At 36.4% G+C, this 27,204-nt stretch overlaps 3 protein-coding genes across 6 annotated transcripts in view; 1 reads left to right on the forward strand and 2 right to left on the reverse strand.

Annotated features, from left to right (window-relative positions):
- pcnx1 (pecanex 1) overlaps positions 1–8,426 on the reverse strand; it is a 39,030-nt gene extending 30,604 nt beyond the window's left edge. For all 3 annotated transcript variants that reach the window (XM_066678505.1, XM_066678506.1, XM_066678504.1), the window contains exons 1-2: positions 8,174–8,426; positions 3,691–3,902 (exon numbers count right to left, since the gene is read on the reverse strand). In XM_066678505.1, the coding sequence (XP_066534602.1) occupies positions 3,691–3,902; positions 8,174–8,326 (365 nt within the window). In that variant the 5' untranslated portion in view covers positions 8,327–8,426. The remainder of the gene's footprint in view (positions 1–3,690; positions 3,903–8,173) is intronic.
- A 2,099-nt stretch (positions 8,427–10,525) lies between these two features.
- med6 (mediator complex subunit 6) lies at positions 10,526–16,758 on the reverse strand. Of its 2 annotated transcripts, none has more exons than XM_066679189.1 (8): positions 16,726–16,758; positions 15,495–15,654; positions 15,066–15,157; positions 14,718–14,800; positions 14,174–14,282; positions 13,855–13,970; positions 13,402–13,429; positions 10,526–13,003 (listed from the first exon to the last, which is right to left on the reverse strand). In XM_066679189.1, exons 1-8 carry the CDS (start codon positions 16,745–16,747, stop codon positions 12,873–12,875), a joined length of 741 nt encoding a protein of 246 aa, XP_066535286.1. In that variant the 5' UTR covers positions 16,748–16,758; the 3' UTR covers positions 10,526–12,872. The 2 variants fall into 2 exon arrangements, with proteins under 2 accessions (XP_066535286.1, XP_066535285.1); XM_066679188.1 differs by having other exon boundaries at positions 13,855–13,973.
- Positions 16,759–19,300: 2,542 nt separating this feature from the next.
- LOC136705591 (tetratricopeptide repeat protein 9A) lies at positions 19,301–24,836 on the forward strand. Its single transcript, XM_066679235.1, has 3 exons — positions 19,301–19,685; positions 22,612–22,794; positions 23,967–24,836. Exons 1-3 carry the CDS (start codon positions 19,373–19,375, stop codon positions 24,047–24,049), a joined length of 579 nt encoding a protein of 192 aa, XP_066535332.1. The 5' UTR covers positions 19,301–19,372; the 3' UTR covers positions 24,050–24,836.
- Positions 24,837–27,204: the final 2,368 nt, after the last annotated feature.

The following is a 27,204-nucleotide window of genomic DNA, read 5'->3' on the forward strand; positions in this document are numbered from 1 at the left end:
ACTAACACAGTAGAGAACAGAGTGTAATACAGTGTCAGAAATCAAACAAGTTGATTAGAGATTGCTGAGACAGGTGTGTTATGATTCACATATAAATGCTGATGGTAAAGCAAGCTTTTTCACATTAGCTTACATTATTCTCATAACTCTAATGATAAAACTGAAAAAGGTAAAATTCTATATCTGGTTAAGATGAATTTGGATCATTTTATACTTACAAGAAGAGATATTATAACAAATGTTTTCCTGTACACTCTTTTCTGAAAGAACCAAACTCAGTTCTGTGAAAATAAACGTAGAAATGAACCAGTGACAAATGACCTCAGGTTTTTTTGGTGCTTTAGCAATGTAATTAATGGGGTTCTTTTTCTGATTCCCTTTAACATTAAATGGGATCTCAGAACACTTTCTGTACATTCCTGAGTCCATGGACTATAAACTAAAAACATAAGCATTACAATTCAAATAATATTTCTAATTGGCTGTGGACAAACTGTACCAAGCTACTAAAGATCATTAATCTCAGTTTATCGATATTCTTTATACAACATCACTATACTGTACATTATTTTGGCTTTTGCTATTCTATAAATGCATTAAGCAACTGATGGCTGGATGCCAGTGATTTAATTGTGTTTCACTTTATGTCTCATCTCATCATGCAAGAATTATAGTCAAAATACACGGTGCTGCTGGTTTATTGTTGTAAATAATAAATAAATCACCATCACAGCTGGATTACACAACCCCAGAGGAGTTTGTTTTTACTGATTAAATACTAAAAACAGAAACTGCTGAGCATGTCTTAGAGTTAATTATTCATCAAATACAGCACAATGCATAAATCAATTGCATCAAAAATATCAAAACCCAAGAGATGGTCTTTGTTCTTTGTTTACATGAATGTTTTTCAAACATCGTCTTTTAAATATGCAGAAGAAACCATAATTTAGCATTCTGATTCCACTTAAAATGCAGAAATCTAAATCTTTTTTAGTCTAGATTTAGCCTTAATCCCTAGGTGAAAATCTGAGGCTAAATCTTAGCTGTGTGTTTTTAGAAATTCTAGAAGAGCACCATGGGCCTTACTTTCAAGGTGAGTAGAATGGCCCTCTCTCTCCATCTCTGACCACCATGCTAGCTAGTAAGGGCATATGTCAACTAATGTGATATTTCTAGACAAAGTGGTTTTAGCTGTTGTAAGCGGGGGACTGTCCTCATGTGCCTTGAAGGAAGACCGTGTTTGCTTTTACCCTCTTATATACTTATCAAATTAAGACTAGTCTGAGACTCAACAGCAGTATTAGTACTGTTTCTCAGTCAGATTCATTTCAGCCACAAATTATATTTAATATAAATGAGGGTCAAAATGCAGTAGGGCATTTTCTGCTTTTGATGGAGACCCTACCATTGTCATATCAGGGATTTAACAACAGTACTAATCCAACACTCACCCTGTTACATCACCCACAACCATCACCAACTAAAGTAGATCAAATACGCTCATTTACTAATGAATTAAATCCATAGTCCCAAATTTACACGTGTGACTGCGAAAGTTTATTGCTTGAATTTAAGCATTGAAGTAATTATTTTTATATTTCACCCAGTGTCCTAACACAGATCTCAGGGGCCATGCATAATTTTAAACTCAGTAACATGAAGCTATAAGAAATTCTAAATGTCATCAAGTAACCAAATTAGAAATATTTCTACAGTCACATTTCTTCTTACCAAGGCACATTAAAAGTATGTTTTCTGGGTGTTCAGGCATTTGTGTGTGTGTGTGTGCGCGCACAAGATTATATTCCAATACACACATTTAAATATTACAAATGACTACATAAGTATTTTGTATATTGCATATTGTGGCTGGCACATTTTTAACCCTAGTTAGGGGGGTTCTCAAATATAAATCTAAGAGGTCAGCACCAAATCTTTATTAAATATTTTTTAGTCAGTTTCTCCCTAAATGAAAGCTTTTCACTATCCACTTTGCCTTGCCATTTTAATTTTAAGATGTCATTTTAATTTGTTGATACAATATTAGCCTACTTATGTTGATTTGTTAACAGATCTGAAAGCTGGCCATTGCTAATGAGGTATAAGGAGGCAGTGATTGTGACTGTGATACAGCTGTAATTGGGTCACACGCCTAACAGTGCACAGTCGCTAGCACAGACTTGAACACGTCTATAAATTTCTCACATTTCTTTTGCATTTTTTCATTCATTCATTATCTGTAACCGCTTATCCAGTTCAGGGTCGCGGTGGGTCCAGAGCCTACCTGGAATCATTGGGCGCAAGGCGGAAATACACCCTGGAGGGGGTGCCAGTCCTTCACAGGGCAACACACACACATTCACTCACACACTCACACAAACACCTACAGACAATTTTGAGTCGCCAATTCACCTACCAACGTGTGTTTTTGGGCTATGGGAGGAAACCAACGTGGACACAGGGGAGAACACACCAAACTCCTCACAGTCACTCGGAGCGGGAATCAAACCCACAACCTCCAGGTCCCTGGAGCTGTGTGACTGCGACACTACCTGCTGCACCACCGTGCCGCCCCTTTTGCATTTTTTCTATATGCTAAAAATAACTGTTTAAAAGTGTAGTTCCAGCACTGTTTTGATTAACACAAGTGGAAAAATTAACTGCCTGCTGAAAGATGTCATTATCATTGAAAATGTTTTACAAGCTCCATGACTGGAGCGCAAGAAATGAAAGAGGCTCATTCACAAATCAGACAGATGCAATTCCCTCTCCAGTGTCTTAATGTTGGTGTGTAATAACCTGTGCTTAGGTCCAGAACTGCACCAGAGTCTGCTTACTGAGTACCACTGCCATAAACGTACACAAATCACGATGAAATGATCAATTGGAATGGTCCAACCAGCTTGCGCTATTCTTTTTTGAGTGCTCCACAACTTTTTTTGGGTGCAGGTGAAGGCAGTTTGGCTTTGATAGCAGGATGATGGGTAGCTATGAGATGCCAAATATGATGTATTTCCCTGTTTCACAGTGACTTTTATGGCACAGATTTTGTATAGTTCCTTGTCTAAATTGGCTGGCTCTGCCTTTTTTTTTTAATTTATTTAACATGCATTAAACACAAAATAGGGCGGCACGGTGGCACAGCAGGTAGTGTCGCAGTGACACAGCTCCAGGGGCCTGGAGGTTGTGGGTTCGATTCCTGCTCCAGGTGACTGTCTGTGAGGAGTTGGTGTGTTCTCCCCGTGTCCGCGTGGGTTTCCTCCGGGTGCTCCGGTTTCCTCCCACAGTCCAAAAACACACATTGGTAGGTGAATTGGCGACTCAAAAGTGTCCGTAGGTGTGAGTGTATGTGTGTGTGTGTGTGTGTGTCTGTGTTGCCCTGTGAAGGACTGGCGCCCCCTCCAGGGTGTATTCCCTCCTTGCGCCCAATGATTCCAGGTAGGCTCTGGACCCACCGCGACCCTGAATTGGATAAGCGGTTACAGATAATGAATGAATAAACACAAAATAAAGAACTTGCAAAAAAAGTGAAAAATTTGTACATAACAGTTGTGATGGGAGCTTGCTATTCCCTGCAGTTGGCTGGTCAATAGAGCGGTATTACTATACTGTGGTCATTGCGACAGCACTACTTGATTATATATATATATATATATATATATATATATATATATATCTTAGTCATACCCTGGTCCATTAGAGTCCTCCTGTTGAGGGTGTGTGTCTCTGTGTCGTTCCCCAGCAGCCACTCTGCCTGGTTCCCCCTTGGCCCGAAGCTCAATGACCTCACCCTCATCCAGCGCTGTATGCAGACGATAATTTACTGCCTTCAGCAAAACAAACATCGCTGCTATCACCCCACAGTAAACACCCACTATCACCATAGAGGGAGGAAGGGCCTTCAAAAAGAAACACAATTAGAAACATAATTAGAACTGAAATCAGAACACAATCAGAATTAGAACTGAATCTAAATCAATCAGATGCCAAGTATATTACACATGGAAGAAAACTGTCAACATCTGAGTGACAAATATAGGACATGTAAGATACTAACAAAAAAGTAGAGAGATAAATTTAAAGAAAAATAAATAGAAACTAAAGAACACATTTGAAATAGACAAAAGAGTGAAAGAGAGATAAGTGATAAATATAATTTTGACATAATTTCATGAATGACATTTAAAAACATGGTTTTAAAAATTAAATTGTGATTTGAACTGTTCAAAAGGTGCACTGGAATGAGTGGAGTTTTCAAGGACAAGGTTGAGAGAGAGAGAGAGAGAGAGAGAGAGAGACACATTACTCATATCCACATTAACACAGAGAGATGGCAACATTTATTTCTGCTTTAAAAGCTTTAAGTTCATAGATGCTTTACTCAGTTTCTACTCTTACCAAACATGTAGTCTTATTGTGTGACACACTGTGGTCTAATGCTGTATTATCTTGCACTTTTGTGGAAAGCTATTGGGACTGAATTACTTCATCAGATGGATGTCTGTATTTTCTGCACATGTTTACATTGACAAAACTCATATCCCTTTTTACCATAATATCCTTGTAACTTCAGCACCACAAGCAAGCAGCCTTCACACTCCAAACATGTCTTGACTGATCAATTAAATGTAGCGTGAGAAGGGCATTTACATTTATTTCCTGGTGAGGGTTCCTTTTATTTTGCTCTCTGTTGTACACAGGCTGCTCTGGCAGAGGAGGGACTATTCCAGTCGGATCAAACAGAAGTTAAGCCACATGTAAGAGGCCATTTGATCACTTTCTGGATCAAGGGATATAAAACACACTTTGTGGCTTTTTAAGTCTGGTCTAATAAACCCAAACAGGCAGGATTTGAAGCCTTCAGAGAAACATTTCTGGGGTTTGTGTTTCTGTACACGCCATATACGCCAGTGGCTTAGGCCTTGATATTTCACTAAAACCAGCTATTGGATCTACACACTATGACCAGATGTTTGTAGACATTTCCATCTGGAGCCATATAACTTTATCATATGGCCTGATAGAGGTCAGCCAGTACTTTTGGGATGAGTTGGAGGGGTGTTTGTGAAAACGAATCATCCAATATTAGCACCTGACCTCACTGATGCCCTTAAGGCTAAATGCCATGAAATTCTTACATTGATGTTTCGAAAAGTGGTGCAAAGTATTCACAAAGGAGTGCGGATTCCTACTGCTGCAAAGGGGTAACAAACTCCTGAATAATTCCTTTCATTTTAAAAGAAACACTGTGTCCACAAACCTTTGGACATACAGTATAAATACATATACATAGACACTGAAAATAGACTGTGAGCTTCCGCTCCAGATTTAGAGCAAAGGGACAACTGGGGAAAAAGTCAGCTGCAGCAGACGCTGCCACCTGACACGCAGTCAATACCTCCAAGAATGGACCAGTTCTCTTCAACCTGATATGAAGGCAGCTGATTTATGTAAATGGGCTCTGATTGGATCATGCAGGAAGTGAATCAGTCGAAGCTGAAACACTCCTTTTAATTTCAGCCTGAATTGGTGGGGCCAAACTGGCGTAGGATATGTAGGAATTATCTATATGAGTATATGTAACGTGTTTGGGATTTATGACATCGCAGAAACTGTTAAGGTAGACCATCTGCGTTTTATTTTTTGTAGCTTAGCTAACAACTTTTCGCTGTCAAGTGAATAGTTTAAAATCTGGTATACCCTTTCATTTCATTTTCAACCTACGTTTGTGATGGATCAGCACTGACTTCAGAACTTTGTTTTAGACTAAACAAAAATGATAAAATGGAGAAATACAGTGCTAAACTCTTCAGTACCTGTACTAAAGTACAATTTAGTAGTAGTACGTCTCAGTGCATAGATTTTTGCTGTTACTTTTGTCCTTCTTCTCAAGTGAGGGCCTATATTCTCCTGGGAATTTACTCTTACTTTTATCAATACTTTTAAGAGAGAACAAATTTAGGACATGCTATACCTACATTGAATACCACAGATGAGATTTTTGAACACTCAAGGCCAAGGGCATAAATAAGTTCCCTGAACAAAACAATTCTCACAAGGATGCATGAGGATGATTGGGCTATATATTGCAAGGTGTGTGGCAGGATCCATAGACTTAGAAGTGGTGGTACAGTGCAGGGAATGTCTCAATCGAAGTGTGCAAATGTGTTGCAAAGCAGATGTTAATAATTGGCAGAAAAGGAGTGACTGCATTTGTGTGTGCCAAAGGCCATACAGTGTATCGAAGGATAAGATCATTTAGGTTAACCAGCTATGGCTAAAATTCCTGTCTACAAGAAACTTTCCTCTGTGTTGTGACCAAAAGACAGAGACTGTCAGTGTGATTCACAGCTGATTCTAGAAGCAAGTATTGCTTCTAGAAGTCAACGCAGGTCCTTCACTACCAGTCTTTGAAAGAGACCTCTGCAAGGAACTGTATACCATGAACATGGAGCAGAATGGCATGCAAGGAGTCTTTGTTCACTTCTGCTCATGAAGTTGCTGTGTTACAGTGGGCTAAGAGACAAAAAAAATGGACGTTTTAAGACCGAAAACATGTTAGCTGGTCAGATTAATCTCAATTCTGCCTGTATGTGAATGATGTAGACCTCATGAAGGCTTCAATAAGGACTGTGTGCAAGGTGTGGTTCAAGCTAGAGGAGGCTCTGTGATGGTAAAGGGGTGTTTTAATTATGTGGAAATTGGTCCTTTGGTTGACAGTAAATTTGAACCACAATGCCCAAACTGAGCTCTAGACAACCGGAACATATAATTTCCATCAATTTTCTCGCTTTAACAGGGCTACAAATGTGACTGATTTTGCCTACATCCAGAAACGGTTACAAATTATTACACAATATTATGTATGTTTCAGTCACAGGTGAGTTATTTTCTTGTTAACATTTCACTGCATATCCATATCTTTAATTATGGAAGTACTTATTTAACTGTCATGTAACACGAATGTAGCAAAACGCCATTATTATAAATCTAAGGGATGCTATTGTGATGTATTAAACTGATATGGTAATTCTTACTGGGTGAACACAAATCCAAAAGGAATATCGTCTGATTTGGACTAGACACACTATTAAAATTAGAATTTTAAAAAATAAATAATTCTATCTTAATTTTTATAGGTTAATATAATGAGATTATTTTCCACCTAATTTTAGACTGTATTTATTGGTGCATTCATCATAAAATAGTGGTCCTGAGTAGATTTCAGGCACTGGGTGATTTTAAACCATGTTAAAAAAAAAAAAAAAAAAAAAAAAATCAGTATTCCAACAATGAAATCTAAAGATCATCTACTCCACAATAACAAAAAGTTTATTCCAATTTAGTCTTACAGTAATTATTTATCCAAATGTTCACTCAGTTCAGAGACCAACATTCTATTAATAATTAAATGATATATAAGAAAGAAAACTTAATTTTCTTCACTTTCCATGGACAGAAAAGTTTGTTATATTACACCATTTCAAAGACTGGAATTTGGAGTGTTTTAATTGCGGAGACTATTGGAATATATACGCCCAATCATAACGGAGTCTATTTACATACCCAAGTCTTAAAGTCACGGACTGTTAAAGTGTGAAGGATAAAGAGGTTAGAAAAATGGTTGTGTAGAGTTGAATTGTGGTTGTTTTGATGTATAATCTCACACAGACGCACAGATAATGCAGGGTATGAGGTCGTTAAGTGTGTATGTTTGCACAGATTTTAATGATGATGATATTTTTTTTTTATAAAGTCTGGGTCACATCAACACTTGTACACTAGGTCAAGGCCTGTGGCTGTCATCCCTGAATGAACAGCTAGTATTTATAAAGAAAAGAAAAACATGAGAAAAAATGTGGGGAAAAAAATAAGAAAATGAACGTTAATTCCTCGTACAATTTCTAAAATATGAGTATAAATGTAAACAAAGGATGGTGGCTCTGGAAAATGAGGCCAGCTGCGAACAACACTGGCTTTCCATTGGAACTGTCCATTCCACCTTAAATGGTGCAGTGGTTACATTCAGGCGCCTGAGACGTCTGTAACTGCTGCACCATTTAAGGTGGAACCGAAAATTCAAACGAGAAGAAGAGGAAAATGAATAACGGACTTGGAAAAAGCTCACCAAAAGGTACCGTATTAAAGTATGACTACTAAAAACACTCACCATGTAAAGGGTGAAGGGAAAACAGAGCAAAAAGAGCCAGATATACAGATGAAGAGCGTTGACAAATGTGTTTTGATGGGGGTCGTAGTACCATCCTCCGGTAATAGAAGCCCATACTCCTTGTCTGAGGATCTGAAGGGTTTGGGAGCCCATTTTTGCCTCTAGAATAATCCCAAAAAACGAGATTATGAATCTCTTTTCCTCTCTTTCACCATTTCGCCTTTTAAAGCGATATGCAACTACCAACTGAATCCCTTTTCTCTGTTTTAAATGAATCTTCAGATTGTACCGGTTCAAATGAATCATTGAAATGAACCGTCGTCGCCCCTCCCACTTATGCAAATAAAACGGCCGCGTAGATTGGCTGCTCACTGACACGCCCCCGTTTTCAATGATTTTTGATATACCTCTAAAATATATGCTTCGATGTATTATGTATTATTATGTAATATTATGATCATACAGTTATGTTATTGGTTTGTAACTTCTATAGTAATTCCCTTTATTTTAGTATTATTATTTTATTGTTGTTTGAGGCAAAGCAATGAACAGATTAAATGAACAGAGGTTTTTCAGTCTGTACGAATCAAACAGTATTTCACCTCTAAAATATCTACAGTGTAAGCTAATACAAGCTAATACGTGCAAAATATTATATTGAAAACCCAGTTTCCAGAACTTTGGATACTGTTAAAAACTGTTTTAAATTGTAATTTAAAAGCTAAAAATCATATTTCTACGGTCAAATGGTGAAAAAGGCCATTAAAACTGTTATCAATAAAAAAAAAAGTGCAAAAACCAGCATCTGTGTACATCAGTCCCCATGGCCTTTGTGATCTGCATATATGTGAATGTGCCATTGATGCAGAAGCTTATACTGATGTTTTGGAAAAACACATGTTGCCGTCAAGGCAATGTCTATTTCAGCAGGAAAATGTCAGTCATAATTTTGTACAAGTCACAGCAATGTGTCTACAATGGCTTTGTGGACATAGAATGTGTGTGCTTGACTGGCCTGTTTGCATCCAGATCTGTCTCCTTCTGAAAATACATGGTACATCATGAGGAGGAGAATCAGACAATGGCAACCAGAGTGTTCCATTCACTTAGCTCAAGTCTAGAGCAAGAACAGGAAAAATACACACAAAATAAACAATGAAAAAGTAAAATTAAAAAGAAAGGTGATGTTACCCAGTGGTAAACACGTCTCTGTTGCAGCTTTTTCGATTGTAATTTTACATATATTTAACAAACAATCGTTTGTCATTAAAAACACTGGAAAAATGTTCTTGGTGCTTTTGTTGAGACAAAATTAACAAATTACAGATTTCTGTTTTTATTGCATTTTTAGATTGTCTACCAAATTTTCTAGACATGAGGTTTGTATTTTATTTTAAAGCTACTATTAATTTTCTCATTGTGCGCTGAATTGATAAATTGCAAACTTTACCACATAACACTCACAATGCATGAAAAATCGAAATCTTTAACATGAAGAAAACCTATTATAGGAAGAAAACAAGAAAATTAAAACTATATTATAATCTATAAGGGCGGCACGGTGGCGCAGCAAGTAGTGTCACACAGCTCCAGGGATTGGGTTCGATGGGTTGTGTGTTTGATTCCCACTCCGGGTGACTGTCTGTGAGGAGTGGGTGTGTTCTTCCCATGTCTGCGTGGGTTTCCTCCGGGTGCTCCGGTTTCCTCCCACAGTCCAAAAACACATGTTGGTAGGTGGATTGGTGACTCAAAAGTGTCTGTAGGTGTGAGTGAATATGTGTGTGTTGCCCTGTGAAGGACTGGCGCCCCCTCCAGAGTGTATTCCTGCCTTACGCCCAATGATTCCAGGTAGGCTCTGGGCCCACTGTGACCCTGAACTGGATAAACAGTTACAGATAATGAATGAATGAATGAATATAATCTATAAGATTCAGGAAGATGTTGTACTTCATAAGGGTTATTAATTCTATAATATTTTAAGGAAAGTAAAAATAAATTTATAAAACAATATAAGTGAGAGATCTATGTAGTAAACTCAGGGGGTTGTAGAAGTACCAATTTCTATATAATTTTACCAATATTACAATAGAAATTGTATACAACTTCTAACATAAACAATAGGCTAGCACCATTTAAAATGACCAGCATGTACACAGTCCACTACGACATGTGACCTTGATGGGCTTAGGCACTCTACCATCGTCAGTATCAACCTAAAAAAGATCAATAAGAAGCTTTTTTCACAAATGTACAAATAAGAATATTTGTATATATACTTAAATTGGTTTAATTGTTTTTTATTTAAAATTAAATTCAGTCAATGAATTTCGACTGTACACTGTATATGGCTATGCACACAATTACATTTACATACACACACACACACAATGTATGCTAATCCCCCGACCAGATATGGAGCAAAAGGGATCAACGAGTGAAGGAATCGATTCAGATTAGTGCAAAGGAATAACAGAATCGGATCAGGTTAATGAATCGTTTATAATGATTCTGAGTTCTGAGCTCGTTTGCTCCTCCAGTGGAGGGTGAAGCAGGTTTTTACTGTACAATAAACACCTGCAGCAACATCTCCAAATACTGCCCTATTTCTTTAGTAGGTCACTCATTACCCTTTCACTCCAAAACCTTAAATTGTGCCTTTATATTTTTTATAGGCATCCGTTCAGTAGTCAAATTCTAAACATGACTATTCAGTGACATGTTACTGCATCTAATTATAATGCAATTGTAGTGGATTCTAATGCAGCTATGTTTATTATAATGGCAGTAGAAATGTGAGTACATGCAGTAAATTACGTGGGATTTCTATACATTGTTATTATTGTATTTAGCAGGGTTGACATATTTATAATCAGTGATTGCAAGAACAAGACTTTAGCCATTTTAAGTAAAACTATAATTAAATAAAAAAAACTTATCCTCTTTCACACAAAGATTTTCTGAACTTTACTCCTTTCTTCAGCCATGATATAATTTAAGGTCAGGGCCCTTAATTTTAGCACAAAAATTATAACCAGCGCACTAATTATAACTTGTACTCTAATTATAGTGCAGACTCAGTTACACGGCAAATAACCCCCAGCTGGAAATCTAAGGCTTCCCCTTTTGACCACAAGACGGAGCTGAAGAGCAGAAAAAAAATCTGCTGCTTCCACAGTAATGATGGCTCAAGCCCAAAAGCTGGCCTCCTCCCTACACATAGTACACTCTGTGACTATTGGCTTTCAAGGTTCTATGCCAACAATAGTGAGCTATTCAGAGCTTCTTAACCACTGGATAAGACAATAAGAATGAAATATAAAATGGTGTTACATTGTATACTATATTAATACAAGCCTAGCAATATCAGCACAAAAGACACGCTGTCACGCTTTTGTTGAAAAGATAAGTGCATGATACTTTGAATGCCACTGAGAAAACATGAAAGTATGTACTTTATATTAGGGCTAATGGGATCAGAGCCAGGGTCTTTTTCAAGACTGAGTACAAATGTCTTTGATGGTCACATATTTGAAAACAGTAAAAAAAAAAAGGAGCTCTTAGGCTATAATAGACTTCACTCACAAAGTTAAAGAAATCATGTCCCCAATCAAGTCTTTGGTCGCTTCAAACACTTGTGCCCCTGCTAGTCTCCCTTTGACAATATCATAAAAGTGTGCACTTCAAAGTGACATCAGGGTTTTAAGGCAAATCCTGGGACAGCCCCTAAGCAGGGAACATTGCTGAAACCCAAATGTCTCTGAGATTGAGTCATACAGTAGATATACATTCATGTTCAATTATACAATTAATTCACCTTTTTCTAAATTTTTTTATATATTTTATATACTGAAATGTATCAATCACATTGGACTAAATGAAAAACAAACATTACTACATATTTACATGATATACATGCTAAATAATAATTACAATTTGACACCCCTTGCCAAGTGGCATGTATTGATTTTCATAAATTGTATAGTATTAATGTCATAAATTGTCTTGATGCAAAGCACTAAATTGCTCCCTCATTTGGGCAGTTCCTAAACCACGTGGAGACTTTCTCACAACAAATCAACTCAAATTATGGCCTATGCAAAGAGTACGTGTTGCTTTAAGTTATAATATGTATTCTTTCTAGAGGATGTGTTCACTTATTTTTACTTAGAAAATCAACTCATTTTGAGCAGGGTCAATGTACCTCTCTTCAGGTAAAAACAAAAAATCTAAACAAAAAAGGAACAGTATATAAATGTTGTTTTGGGATCATAAACCCCATACAATGATCATTAATGAGTCTTTGTAATTAAGATTGAGGCTGCAGACACTTCCATCACAAACAGCTCCAAGAGTCCACGGTTAGGTTGTCTATGTTTGTGTGTCACAGTTATTGTCCGATAGGTAGATGTAGGATGGGTGTATGTGCTAATCCATCACAATCAGCTCCAGGAGTCCACAGTTTTGTCTGGTAGGTAGGCAGGTTTGTGTTTTATGGCTGGACTGAAGTGGACTTTTATGATGGATTGAAGTATTAAGTACCAAATGCCCACCTCTATTCAGAGTGAAACATACTGAGCTGCTGTAGTGATGTAGCTGTTTATGGTTTGCTCTATCATCAGAAGGTTGTGAGTTGTGGGCCATGTCACCAAAAAAAAAATATTGTTGGTATTACTAGTGTGTGTGTGTGTGTGTGTGTGTGTTATTGAAGCCGGGCTCTTTTCTCAGGTGGTGGTTTGCTGGGTGCAGATGGTGCTGGAGTTTTTGTGGCCGTTTCACGCTCTTCTTGTTTAGCAGCTTCAGCTGGCAGCTCAGGTTCTTTCTTTACCTCCACTACAGAGAGACCAAGAGCAAAACAGAGAATTTTCAATTATTATAAAAAATAAATAACTAAATACATAAATAATCATCCTTAACCACTTGAAATAAAAAAGTGTTTTGTTTCAAATGTGAATATAACACTGTGGTTCTTGATATTAATTGACTTATCAGAAACAGTGGTTGAATGTTTAGAAAAGTGGGCTTGGGACTAGAAGATCCAACAGCCAAATACCTGCTTTGTGTTGGTTCTGACTACAGAAGAACAAGATGAAAAGGGGGAGGGGGTATACAGGACAACGTATGGGAAAATTTGTAACTGTAGAACTGCAAAGTGCTAGTGTATGGTCAGTGGAGCTGGTCATAATGTCATGGCTGATCAGCAATATAGAAAAGTAGTTTTAAAAAATTACCTGGAATGGGCTTCTCCCCTGGTTTGGGCTAAAAATAAAACAAAACAACAGAGGGGGGGAAATAAATAATTAAATAAATAAATTACTAAAACATGTCGCCCAGAGAAATAGGTTACGTTTTTTTGCTTCATTGGATTGAAAAGATTCATTGTTTAGAAACTGCAATCAAATTGCCCAAAAATTGTATAAATACACACACACACAAGCACACATTATATATATATATATTCATATATTCAAGCAGACTTCAACCATATGGTTTTAACAGGTTTTAGCATAACATTTATGATTAAGTTCCCCCATGTGCTTTGACATCAAAGTCATAACTCAAAAAAACACCTGTATTATAACACTATGACAACATATATCAACCTTTGTCATATTTTTCTGACTCCTCAACTCTAGCCCTGTGTATAAGATGGGGTGTGTGTGTACGTGTGTTTGTGCTTTTACCTGATAAAACATTGGCGGGAATTTGTTTCGTAAATCCAAGAGTAATGCATCCACGCGCTGCCTCTGAAAAAGAGAACTAGGCTCCTCTTTTTTCTTAGATTTGGGCTTCACTTTCTCTGCTTAGACAGAAATAGACAGAAAAGAGTGTTCAACCTTGTGTTTTAATTTGCTTAAAAATCTTAAGATTTATTATTCAGTAAAAACAACTGATAATGTGCTAACTCATGTTAACTAATATTTATGAAGTTTTTAGACCAAAAAAATTATTAATAAATTTATTGTTTATATTATAAGCGTTTATAGTGAATAGCATGATCACCTCGTTCCTCCTGGTCTTTAAAATGCCACCAGTAGCCTTTAGACGGATGATAACGACAGAAGGACATGGCCTCGTCAAATGCAGACTGGATGCCATGCACCGCAGATAACTAAACAGCACACAATTCACATTTACTGTCATGATTTTTCCACACAGGCATACAGAATAGTAAAGCTAGTTCAATTCTATTAATATACACAAACAATTCTATTAATAGACAAACACCCTATTAATAAGTGAATATAGCTACCTTAAGATAAAACCATTGATTTCCAGTTGGTATAATAAACATAGAAATAAAATGATATGGGATTCCCCTGAACAGCTACAAATGAGCCAAACGCCTCTATGGTCAATGCCAAATGTCAGCTAAACAAGTATTAAGCCTTACAGCACTGGATTTTGGAGCAGTGGAACTACATTCTCTGGAATGATGAAGCTCCATTCAATGAGAGATCCAGAACACGCCAGCATTTAAGTCAATTCTGTGTAGGTGTGTGTTTATTTTACAAAAAAATAAAAAATAAATAAATAAATCACTCACCACTCTTGAGCTGATGACTGAGCCCAGGTCTGGGGCCTGATAAACCACTCCAGCGATAATGTAATAATCAGCAAGGGGAATAACTGCACACAAATGCAAACACATTACAGCACCATAAATCCTGCCTTAGCTATCTTAGACTTCATGTTATTGTTTCTGATACTGTCATCTGTAAATAGGAACAAGCATATGTACAAAATTCAGGCTTTAAATGTCTGCAAGAATAATTTTTTTAATCAATTTTTTTTTATCAAATTTTGAATTGTAAATGTCAAGTTTAGCACCATGCTAATAACTCATGCAAGAGACTGCTCTCTGATTTTGCTTATTATAATGATTTTTGTTTACCTTGTGTGGGTGACTGCCTTTGTTGTTTTCTGATGATGTAAAGGATGGGCTCTTGAGCATGGAGCAGAATATACTCCACTCCAACCATCTGACTAAAAAAAAAACAAAAAAAAAAAAAAAAAAAAAAAAAAAAAACAAACACATAATAATAAATAATAATACTAATAAATAAATATATCCACACAAAGCAAATGTGACAACATGAATATACATTTCTGAGAACCACCAAAGTGATATAAACAGATGTTTTTAACATGGCTATGGAAGATCCACTGTGGGATGCAAACTAATTCATTCAGGAACTGCAAAGCAATTTGTTTCTTAATCTTCTTTACTTGCGTACACAGTAAACATATTTAATGAATACTGATTGCAACTTTAATGAAAAAAAAAAAAATTATTTATAGCTCTATAAAAAAATACACCTACTTCAGGTGGTCCAGAGTAAGCCTCTGCATCTTCACTACTTCGTTGTTACATGTTCTGTCATAAAATGGGTTGCTGCGTTCAGAGAAGTAGTCAAGAACATTGCCTGGGTTTAGGATAGGCACCCACCCACTGTCCACCCACGAAATACCCAGCAAATTATCTGCAAAACAAGCAACAATGAAAAAGATCTCCATTTTTAGCAGGCAGAACATTTTACAGAAAATCCCAGCCCGAAAAAAGATAATTACATTTGTGATTCTTTAAAAACAATAGAAATGTAAAATTCCACATCACCTACTAATAAAAACATTAACAGTAATAAATAATACACTTAATCGATGCAACACAATTTTGAAAAGCTTGAAAATGCTTTAGAGGGAGAAAAACTGAATGATAAAAATAATCAAAATAAAACAAATGCCAAAAATGTATAATACTTATAACTGGTAAACAAAAGGCAATATGCCTACATCAAAGGCAAAAGTCTAGAATAACAAAACTGCAGATTTAATCAATACATACCTTAATTAACAAACCTCTCTAGTGGAAATCTACTTTTTAAAAACTAAAGTGTTATTTATTTCCTGGATGTATCATGAACAAACTAAACAGTCGATGCCATGGCTATATCCAGTAGTTCCCAGGGTTTCTTATGTCATAAACTCGCGTGGTGTTTTTTAAACTTTCAAATTATGGGATTTTTCATGGAAATGACATCTAACTCTGTAATTCTTGGAGAACAGAGATAAGTGTTGCAGGGTTAAATTGATGACTGAAGGGGGATTTTAACAATTAAACCATTTTCCGACAGGTTTGTTCAGAACACTTTAAGGCTTTCCCAGAACATTCTATTATTTTTATTGTAAATTAACTATTCGTATTGCACATTTTACATAAACACAATCGGGTACTTCACTAAAAAATTGCTGAGGAAAACATTTACATATGTAGACAGTAACTGTAGTTACACTTCAGCACGGCGGGTATCAATGCCCTTTTCATATCCACATATATAACACAAACAAGAAAAAATATTTCCCCGTGTTCTCACTGATCCACTGCACATTTAGCTCATGAGACAATTAACTGAATTAGAATTATTATAGCCAATTACCCTGATTCCAGATTGATAAGACACTTATTTACGGTATAATGTGAAATTTTGTTAAGATAACAACAGCATGTACCGCTTTTTTAAAACTGAAAAACCCGTTTAATTCACACAATTTACCTCTCAGATCAGCGGCCGCCATCTTCCCCGGGAATCGGGTGACGGGAGTGTATATAATAAAAGTCCCACGTTTATATTTTTTACATTTTGAACTACGATCTTATTTCTTTAATTTCCCTCATAGCTACATTTAAACTCAAGTTCATAATCATATTCAGATATTACATTAAGCCAGTTATGCACGAATATATTGTAAAAATATCATTTATTTACCAATATGGTCGACTATATAATCAAATTCATATTAACGCTAATTTAAATTATAATGAATTGTATTAATTATATTTATAAAACATATTCAAATAATTTGTTTAATAATTAAATGTATACCTTTCATATTCGTATATTTATTTTTACAAAATTATATTAATTACAAATCTGATATATTTTTAGAAGAATATCAATATTATCCTGAGACATTTACTAAACTTCATGTTTATCACTATGTGAATTACTATAGTCACAATTATAATTGGTCAGATTTTTAAATATTACATTCATAATATGTATAACTGTTATTATTTGTGTTGAAGCAAGGTTTATGTGATGGAGTATAAACACCACAAAAATAACACACACACACATACACATACAAACACACTTAGGTTAATCCCCTCTGTTTTAGTTAAGTTCAGTGATGTCATATATATATAGCAAGTGGGTTAAAGAATGAGTGAATGAATATATGAACAAGTAACCAGTCTATGAATAAATAAACATTGAGTGTGTAAGTGAATGAATGAGAAATAAATAATAAAATGAGAGAGAGAAAAACAGTCAGTCAGTAAATAAATGAGTAAATCTATGAGTGATAATGAATGAGTGATTGAGAAAATGAAAATGATAAAAATCGTGTGAGTGGGTTAATCAATAAATGAGGGAGTGAATTGTGAGTGATTGAGTGCGTAAGTGGTTTGTGCTTTCAAAATTAGAAACAGGGTGGAGTGGTGTATGGCTCAAAAACCAAAACATCAAAACACTGCCATCTGCTCGCACGCCCACAGACTCACTCACACACACACACACACACACACACACACACACACACACACACACACACAGGAGAGAGAGAGAGAGAGAGAGAGAGAGAGAGAGAGAGAGAGAGAGAGAGAGAGAGAGAGAGAGAGCTTGTCTGGATTCATGGAACAAGTTCAGACTTGTATTAAGACTTTCATCACCCTTAAAACCACCTCTGTACCATATATGCATTATAGTGTTGAACTATAACAAATTCTGTCTCAGCTGTTTGACAAATGAATTAAATAAGTTGACTTTTAGATTTTTTAGAATAGTAGTATGATTATCTTTACTATGACCCAATCATATCATTAATATCATCATTACTATTATTGTCATGATCACCATCATTGCCATTGCTATTAACATCACGATTATTGTCTTTAACATTCATACCATAGCTTTTTCCATATCACCATCTCTGATATCACTTTTATTAAGACCATTACCACTCTTATCACAGTTGGTATTGCTGTCATTATCATTATTATTGCCACTGCTATATCACCATGATTGTCCTTCAGTTTCATTACCATCGCTATGATTAGGTTTATTATCTTTACCATCATTACCAACATTAAAATAACATATTATTATAATTTCTATTGTTAAGACTACTATTGCTATTAAAGCCATTCGCAATTATCATATATATCCATAAATTACTGTAATGTTCATCATCATCACCAACTACCACTGCAGTGGTACCACATCATCCTCACTATAATCACCCTCACGTTTATCTTATAATCCCCATCACCATTATAATCATTAGTTGCAATCATCACATTTATGTCATCTTCATCACTATCATCATCATTCCCACCAACATCACCATCATAATCATAAATAACTATTAACTCCACCATTATCATCATACTCACCACATTTAACACTAACATCACAATCAACATAATATCCATAATCACCATGATGGTGCTGTTTTCATCATAATAATAATCACCATCATCCTCACCACTGTTATCATCCCCATTATTATCACCATAATAATAATCACCAACATGATCACCAATAATATCATGATCACAATCACTATCACAAACAACATAATCGCCACCGTTTTCTTCACCATTATTGTCAACATATTCACCATAACCAGTGTTATCATCACCAACACTATCACCTTTATCTTCACAACTGTTATCATCACCACCACAATGACAATAATCAACTGTTATAATCACATTACAATTTTCATAATTCCATAGTCCTTATTTCTACATTTATCAGAAAAGTCACTATAATATTCACCACTCGTACCATCACCTTAATCATCATTTTCACCACAGTTATCATCACCATCATAATGACAATAATCAACTCTTATAATCACATTATAATTTTAATCATTTCAAAATCCTTATTTCTGACTTTATTAGAAAAATCATTAACATCAATTACGAGCAGTCATTTTCAGATGGTGTGTATGGGGATGCGTGCAAGCATTCTCCCCTCCCTCTGCGAGCGCGCGCCCACCTCCATCTCCGTCTCTCTCACTCGACACACACACGCACGCTCGCTCTCACGCTCACGTTCTCGCGCGTAGTGAGAGGGCTGTGCGCGCTGCGGGGATGCGTGCTGCTCGCCGTCGACTGTAAAGCAGAAGGCGATGAGCGCGGACCGCGGCGGAGGGCTCATGAGGCAGCAGCCGCAGCAGCATCATCAGCGCGAGGCCGACGCTGTGCGGCGCGCGCTCGATTTCAAAACGCAGGGCACACAATGTTACAGGGACAAGAAGTACCGCGAGGCCATCGGCAAGTACCACCGCGCACTACTGGAGATGAAGGGCCTGTGGCGCACGCTCGGGGACCCGGATGTGGGCGCGAGGACCGCGGCGTCTGCGAGGAGCCCGTGCAACCTGACGGAGGAGCAGAAGGGCGCGGTGGAGAGCGCGGAGCTCGAGTGCTACAACAGCCTCGCGGGTACATAACACACACACACACACACACACACACAGACAAATCCCGTGACTGTGAATTGTAAGGACATTTCATAGTACTGCTACATTTTCTGGAGAGATATCATTAAAATGTAAAGGTACCACCAGCTGGTGCCCACATGGAAAACAAGCCACCACAATGAGAGTGTGTAAACAGGTATGGTCCCCAAAATGTGATATATTCCTGGTCCAAACACACACACTCTCTCTCACGCACGCGCACACACACACACACACACACACAATACATCGTGCATCATGCATTTTGTTCAGTATACAGCTTAGAGATACAATATAACTGTAGCAGTAGACACAATATGGCCACAGGTTTGTAGACATCTGCTCATCCAGGGTTTCTTCAGAAATGAACTGAAAATCAATAGGATTTCCTAAACTCCCTCCACGTAGTAAAAACATATAAAAACATATGTGAGGACTTCCACGACCCTGAACTGGATAAGCGGTTAAAGATAATGTATGAAGGAATGAATGTGAAGATTTGATGACATTCAGACACGAGGGCATAAATGAAGCCGGATACTCATGCTGGACGATTAGTTTTGGATCTCTTTGAACTCTACTACAGCTCATCCCAAAAGCACAGACTCCTGCTTCATCGCTGCAGAAACACAGTTCTATTGTTCCATAGAAAAAATGGGAGATACAACAAAAATGTAGTCAACCCCTCATTATTGATTATTCATATGGTGCTCATAGCTCAGTTGAATCTAGGGCCCTGGGGTGTGGGTACAAATTATGAACCCCATTTCCAGAGTATTCTGGATATTTTGTAAAACGTAACAAAAACAAACAACTGTGATATGTTCATTCTCAACACATAAAAAATACAGACAGAGTGCAAGTGCTTGTGTAGTCAAAAATACCACATGTACACTGCAACGACTAATATCCTCAGATCCCAGTTGAAAATCTGTAATTAAAAGGAAATTTTAAAATTTGTAATTAAAAGGAAAGACCTCTGCCAAAACATCTTTGAATGTGTTGCAGGTGTCAAATTTTAAATTTTAATTTTAATTCCAGTGGATTTTGTCATTTACACAATACAATCAAGTTTGTTAGTGACACCATTAGAAAAATATTTCTTGTGTCAATGTCCAGCTATGTTAAGGTTAAAGAGAATTCTCAAGTCACAGATTACAGATTTACTGCATTTTTAAATATGACCAAATGTTTCAGAAATGGGGTCATATATCAATATGATTTCAATAAATGTCATAGTTTTGATAAGTTTTGCACATATTTACTAACACACAGGGTGCTACAACAGTGAAATATTTATGTAATAATTCACATAAATATCACTGTGGTGGTACGCTCAAGTGTGTATATCATGGACCATAAGAGTACCTAATTCTGTTATAATTGTAGATTTTAAAATTGTGTTGATGTCATGTGCCAAATTTCATCTCCAGGACTTATATTATTATTATTTTACATAGTTTTATATTAAAATATTACAAATATTCACCTCTCCTCAAGAAGATGAGAATCTAATGTACCTTTAAGGAACCAAACTAGATTTAAACACCACTGTTGTGCATTTAAATGTACATTTACATTGTTTGTACTATTAGTGATCAATAACGTACCTCTACCATAGTTTTTTCTGAGAGTGTATGGATAACAATGGTAATACAGTATTAATTTGCATCACATTTTCAAAAAACTACATGTACTATATGTACAAAAGTGTTCAAACACCTGCTCATCCAACATTACATGTGAAATGAAATGTATTGATCTGGGTTTTTGTACTCGCTGCACTAATACTATTTAGAATACATGTTGGAACATTGCTGTGAGAAGATGATGGCATTCAGCCACATAAGTATTAATGTGATTGGTTTTTGATGTTGGATGATCAATTCTGGATCCAAAATTATCTCAATGGTGCTGGATGGAGTTCACTGATGTGAACAAATCTCCTCTGCTCCACAGGCCGTGCTGGGGCCGTATACACCTTTGGTGGATGCTTGGTATGAAGCATGGTGATTCATGTGCATCATGTCAAATTAAGTCCATGGCTTTCTATGGAGATTGTACAAGCTTTGTGTGTGTGTGTGTGTGTGTGAGTGAGAGAGAGAGAAAGAGAGAGAGTGAGAGAGAGAGTGCAGTAGGACAACTGTGTCCACAAAGGTGCAGTTTAAAGTACCCCATCTTTAGTGTCTATAACCTTTCGAATGTATAGTGTACCTTGTAACACAAACATATGGTCTGCATTATTTCATGCTAAATTATTCGATGCTAATGCCTTGATATATTCTGGACTCTCATTTAGACCATCTGTGTAAAACTAAACTGATCATTTTGAAAGACTCATTTGCACATTTAACAAACAATATATCACACAGGCTTTAGTGTAAAGCATGGAATCATTGGGTTTGAACTAAAAAAGCTGCAGTCAGTAAACACACTCTGAGTCAGTCATGCAGCATGACGTCATCTAAACCAGATGTGTGTTCAGTCACGATACACTACTGAGCCTCAATATAATTACCTAAAAAAGCATACACATAAAGAAGTGCTGCCAAATACTGTAACCATTAAATGGTTTTAAAAGATTTTACACTATGTATATCACCATTTTATATCACTTTTATTTTTTTACATTATTAAAAATACCAGCCCGATTTGAGCCATAACAATGTCTGAAAATTACTTTGAATGAATAAAATCCTTTTAAAATTAAATTATTTCAGAATGCTTTTTATATTCCTTAAAATACTTTGCAATAAGACAATAAGGTAAAATATCAAGTGTTTTTTAAATGGTATTTACTTCTCACTGCTTTCTTTTCCAGTATTTTACATAGTGTCTCAGGTTTTTTGAAACTGGGCTTTGTAATTGAAGGTGTGGATATTTTTTATGGCATGTGTGTGTGTGTGTAGCATGTCTGTTACAGATGGAGCTGGTGAATTACGAGCGGGTGAAAGAGTACTGCCTGAAAGTCCTGAGGAAAGAAGGGGAGAATTTTAAAGCTCTCTATCGCTCAGGAGTGGCATATTATCACCTGGGAGATTATCACAAGGCCCTGCACTATCTACAGGAGTCACACAAACAACAGCCGTCAGGTACAAGCCGATTACATCTGTGGGGTATTTACATTCCATTCTGATGGTTTGTTTTGTGGCCACTATGGTGCAATAAAAAAACCTTCTTTTTTTAATATTCCCTTTCTAACATAATTTATAAATACAATTGGCCACTTACACCATCAGAGGTTTAATGAGAAATGGACCATTAGGAATGACCCAAATTAAATTAAATCTTCTTAAATTAACTTACATTAAAGGTTTAGAAAGATTTTCCATCTCCTCTAAAGTTTCTAAATATGCAAGGTTTTGTTCCAACAGTGATGATAAAGTCCCTTTATAGTCATTCAGTGCCACTACTGCTGTATGACACTATCTTAGTAAGAAGTGCTATTGTGTTGCTGTAAGCAATTGTGCAGCTATGTAGTGCATTTGTGTAGCAAGGAGCCACTGTGTTGCTTACAGCACTGTGTTGATACTTAGGGCTGCTGTATTGCTATAAGCTGCTGTGTTGCTATTTAGTGCCACTGGGTTGCTATGAGGTGTTATTGTATTTAGTGCCACTGTGTTGCTGTAAACCACAGAGTTCACCAATAGTAGCGGAAGCGTCTGATGTGTCCTGAGCCCCCTCACATCCTGTTGTGCTCCAGCTCCAAGTGAAATGTGCACAGAACATTCAGGAAGGAGAGTGTGTCTGTGCCAGCGAATTATCTATGGCTGAGTGGGTGGGCCTTGTTCCAGTTTGGGTGGACATGTGCCAATTTTTACTACGCCATGACAATGGGTTGCTATAAAGACACTACGTCATCTTGCGCCACTGTCTTATTTGATGTCATTATGCTGCCACTGTAAAACTTAACAATTCCAATGTCAAAGTATGCAAGACTACAGCATAACTCTAATTACTGTTTACAAACCTACATTTGCCACTCTGTTACTGCACCTTTTCTATATGCTGTAGTATATTAATAATATACGCCATATATTATTTTCATACTCAATGTCAATGTTAAGCTATAATAACAATGTTGTGCATATCAATGTATAGACAAACATGTAAATCAGCCTTGCTTTAGAACAAAATGCTGCTATGCAGTACAAATGGGTTGCTATGCACTGATGTTAATATACACAGAATAGACGCACTTGTTTTCTGACCACGGTTTTCTGCGGTGAAGCTGCAAATTTATCTCCGTGTTTGTGTATAACAGATACCAATGTGATCCGGTACATCCAGTTAACTGAGATGAAGATCCGTCGCCTGGCGCAGAGAGAGAAGAATGATTCAGCATAGTCTTTTTTATCCTGCTGCTTAATATTGGCTGATGTTCCTACTCACGTCTTCATACACTGGTCGCCAACCTGGACAGAGTTGATCAGTACTGAAATATCTCTACAGCCAAATCTGATGTTTCCACCTAAAAATAGTTTCTTACATTACTACATTAGTTCTAAGTCTTTTTCATGATCACATTTACACTATAAGGTCAAATGTTTGTGGATACCTGCCCCTCCCGTGTTTGTTACGAAATGAAGGGCATTATAATGGAGTTTATACTCCCTTTGTTGCAGTAACAGTTCTCGCTACTCTTCTGGGAACGCATTACTCTAGATGTTGGATTGTGCTGTGAGGAATTGCGAGCATTTAGCCACATAGTGAGCTCAGGTAATAAAGTCCTGGCTCACACCTGATGCTCCAATTCATCCCAAACCTTTTAACTGTGTTGAGGTCAGGGCTCTGTGTAAAACACTGTTTTTCCTCCCAGACCAAATGTGACAAACCATTCTAATTGTCACTTGGTATTGCACAAAGTGATCTTAGGCTTGTGTGCAGCGGGAAGCTGGAACCCATTTTATGAAGTTCCTAATGCACGGTTCTTGTGCTGATAATGCTTTCAGAGTTAGATGGAACTTTGCAGTGAGTTGATTGTTATTTCTAACTTTATTTCTAACAACTGATTTCCAAAAGTGACAATCAAAGTCAATGCCACATCACTGAGCTATTCAGTAAGTCATTCTACTGCCAGAGTTTATCTTGCTTCTTATCTTACTTGCTGTTGTCCATCCCAAGCGCTAAAACATTGTTAAAAACATTGTTAGCATTAGCATGGTTGATAACTGCACTGCACACACTGTGGGGACACATTTGTTCATTCCACTACCTGTTAGTCTGTTCACATACATATACACTGTTACAAATCTTGCTAGAAATGGACATTATTTTAAAATATATTTTTTAACATTTAGTTTACTGTATTTCAGTAACATTTAAGATAAGTGACATCTAACAACTAAATAATTTTGCACCGATCTAACACTTGATTAATAATAATAAAACAAAACTAATGAATAAAATAAAACTAAAGCTAATCAATTTCATAATATAGTGCCACATAGTTCAGGGACCCCTGGGCAAGCCGTAAAGTGTGAATAGTTTGTTAGGGCCAAAAATATGGAGTCAGGATCATGCCATTAAAATCCACTTAATTTGAATTATATGGTGTGTAAGAGAGTGATATAAAATCTAGAACTGAAATTTCAGAACTGAACAGAACTTTCAGACACATTCAAAATTATATTTGTATATTACAAGCAAAAGCAGCTGAAAACCTTCTCTAAATGAATATTTAGTTTAATAATTAATGTATTTAATCTATATTCAATTATTAATCTATTTTACTCTATTTGAAATTTGTTTGTACATCAATTTTACACCACAAATTCTAAAATTATTTTTCAGGTCACCACTCCTTAAAATACATTCATTGCAGTATAACAAAATTAAAATCATTCAGATTTCATATTGCTTTTAAATAATAATTTTCTAATGACATGACTTGAACTCCATTCAAAAGCTAAACATTCATCACTGTTTTAAACCTCGTCAACTGTGTGCTCAATTTGTTTACACACACAAACTGTTGTGTGGCTGTTTGGCAGATGTCAAGTTAGAGTCAGATGTAAACTGTGACCCACACAATTTGCAGTTAACTAGATTGTGTCAAATGTTGCCAAAATTAAACCACATCTCCAGTTTTTGGCAGATTGCACACAATGTATTATGCATGTTTACTTACAGTGTATGTCCAAATGTTTGTAGACACTCCTGATAATGAGTAAATTCAGCTACTTTAAGGTGGGCTTACTGTGGACGCAGACATTCAGTTTTGCACACAGCTTTTATAAACTTTGCAGAAAAGCATTAACCAATAGAAAGGTCGATGAGGTCGCTATGCCCAGTGCCAAGAGTATATCAGAAGGGTATAAAGCCCCTAGTAGAGGGGTGTGGAGCTGTCAGACTGTTTTCTGGAGTGAAGCTTCATCCACTTTAAGATGAGATGGAGTTTCAGTTGTGTTCATGAACACATCAACTAACATCAGCCCCGTCCTCAAAAACCTTTGTGGCTGTAAAGAGATCTTCTCAGCAATTATCCAACTTCCTAGAAGAGTACATCCCACTACTGCAGCAAAGATGGGCCAAAGGCTAGATAAATTATTGAACATACAGTGTAACGGTTTGTAATGTATGGGTGCAAGCAAAGGATGGTGAGTTTTGATACATTCATAGACAAAAAATGAACACAGGAACAAGAAAAAAGGGATCCTCCAATCAAAGCGTAAACACCACCTAGAATCTACACAGAGAACACAAATATAGACCATGGAACATAAGCACAGCACGTGGAACACAGGAATTTTATAATACTATAATATAACATATAATAACTGACACATTAGGACTGGAGACACTGGAAAGTAAACAGAAGGACAAGTGACAGGGTATACACTCTTAAAAATAAAGGTGCTATAAAATGCCATAGAAGAACCACTTTAGTTTCCATAAAGAACCAGTTTTGCTAATGTGTTGAAAAAAAAAAGAACTTTAAGACTGAGAGATGAATTTTTAAACTTTTAAAAAGGTTCTTCACACTCATGCATTTCTTAAACCAAAATGTTTCTTTATGGAACCAAAAGTGGTTCTTCCATGGCATCGTGTAAAGAACCCTTTGTAGCACATTTATTTTTATAGCGAAAGGCACAAGTGCATGACAAAAAGAGCACACTGCAAACATATGTGAAAGAGATGAGGCACTTGGATAGGAAAACAAAACAGTGAACAGAACTGGGAACAGAATAAACACAAAGCAGGAAACGTAACGAAACCAAGTATGGCACTGTTATAAACCAGTAAAATAAATAAAAAAAAATATATAGACTGATTCTTCATGATACACACCCAAAACAGAAACCCTACAAAAAAAAAAATAATAATAAAATAAAAAATAAATAAAATAGGCAAATAAATATTCCCTGAAGATAACTGTGATCTTATTATGCATATTTTCAAAGATGTCTTGCTCGTATTTTCAAAAGTAATTTTACTATTACAAATTACATAATCCAGATAACATTCAGGTTTATCACCCAGCGATGTACTTCTCACATAAT

Source organism: Hoplias malabaricus, chromosome 8, assembly GCF_029633855.1.
Source record: "Hoplias malabaricus isolate fHopMal1 chromosome 8, fHopMal1.hap1, whole genome shotgun sequence".
Lineage (NCBI taxonomy): Eukaryota > Metazoa > Chordata > Actinopteri > Characiformes > Erythrinidae > Hoplias > Hoplias malabaricus.

Coding starts and splice junctions, on each gene's coding strand:
- LOC136705591 (XM_066679235.1), top strand. CDS start 19,373: ATGAGCGCGGACCGCGGCGGAGGGCTCATGAGGCAGCAGCCGCAGCAG. Junction 19,686..22,611: donor GTGCTACAACAGCCTCGCGG/GTACATAACACA, acceptor GTGTGTGTGTAG/CATGTCTGTTACAGATGGAG. Junction 22,795..23,966: donor ACACAAACAACAGCCGTCAG/GTACAAGCCGAT, acceptor TGTGTATAACAG/ATACCAATGTGATCCGGTAC.
- med6 (XM_066679188.1), bottom strand. CDS start 16,747: ATGGCGGCCGCTGATCTGAGAG. Junction 15,655..16,725: donor GGCGGCCGCTGATCTGAGAG/GTAAATTGTGTG, acceptor CTTGTTTTGCAG/ATAATTTGCTGGGTATTTCG. Junction 13,430..13,854: donor TCCCGCCAATGTTTTATCAG/GTAAAAGCACAA, acceptor TTTTATTTTTAG/CCCAAACCAGGGGAGAAGCC.